This window comes from Austrofundulus limnaeus, unplaced genomic scaffold (genome assembly GCF_001266775.1).
Source record: "Austrofundulus limnaeus strain Quisiro unplaced genomic scaffold, Austrofundulus_limnaeus-1.0 Scaffold7783, whole genome shotgun sequence".
Lineage (NCBI taxonomy): Eukaryota > Metazoa > Chordata > Actinopteri > Cyprinodontiformes > Rivulidae > Austrofundulus > Austrofundulus limnaeus.
This window is the reverse complement of record NW_013960185.1, coordinates 1-826: the sequence shown is the minus strand read 5'-3', so window position 1 is coordinate 826 and position 826 is coordinate 1. Positions and strand designations below refer to the sequence as shown.

The 826-nt window shown below is 52.8% G+C and overlaps 1 protein-coding gene across 1 annotated transcript; it reads left to right on the top strand.

Moving 5' to 3' along the window:
- Positions 1–47: 47 nt before the first annotated feature.
- Positions 48–631, top strand: LOC106512523 (T-cell acute lymphocytic leukemia protein 1; the record flags this gene model as incomplete). The annotated part of the gene is given in 1 exon segment (XM_014001121.1): positions 48–631. A coding segment is annotated over 1 exon segment (584 nt), but the record flags the coding sequence as incomplete, so codon positions are not given.
- Between the last annotated feature and the right edge of the window lie 195 nt (positions 632–826).

The window sequence follows — 826 nt, the reverse complement described above, 5'->3', positions numbered from 1 at the left end:
TCGTTATTATTTTTATTTGGAACTCTGAAAGAGGCAAAGTCGTCAAAATGATGGAAAAACGGGAGCACGAGCTCTTTCCTCGAAGTCCCGACGCGGGATCGGGTCCTGGAAAGCGCGAAGACTCCGCCATCATCTCCAGACAGAACGGATACAAGAGGGACGAGGAGCCGCGGAGAGACAAGAGGGGAGAAGGAGAGGGGGAAGAGGAGGAGGAAGAGGAGGAGGAGGAGGGGGGAGAGGAGGAGAGGAGGTGGAGGACAAGGAGGAGGGGGGGAGGCTGCTTCAAAGGGACTGAGGAGACGGATGACGTTCCGCTGCAGAACTCGAGCAACGGGACCCGCATCAGCATCAGCATCAACGGCGTTGCCAGGGAAACTGCATCTCACAACGCCCTTGACCTGAAAAGGGAAGTGCCGGTGATCGAGCTCTCCAGGAGGGACGCTATAAAGGCGCTGGAGCTGAGGACCGAGAGCCATTTGGTGCCCATCACAGAACTCCGCAGACCTCCTCCGCCTGCGCCGCTGCCGCAACGAGACGACGCTCGAATGGTCCAACTGAGCCCCAACGCGTTCCCTGTCCCGGCCCGGGCGATGCTCTACAACCTGGCGCAGCCTCTTGCCGCCATCAACAGGTAATGGGGAAGTCAGACAAACATAAATCATCGAGTTTTATTAATGCTCTTTTTTTCTCTTTGCTAAAAGTGGTTATTGAATAAACTTGGTCAGGAAATTATTAATATTGTGGAAAGAAAAAAGATGCCTCAGGTGCAATGGAGCATCTGAGTATTGTGGTTGTCCTAGTGTAAATGAAGTTATTATATATATAT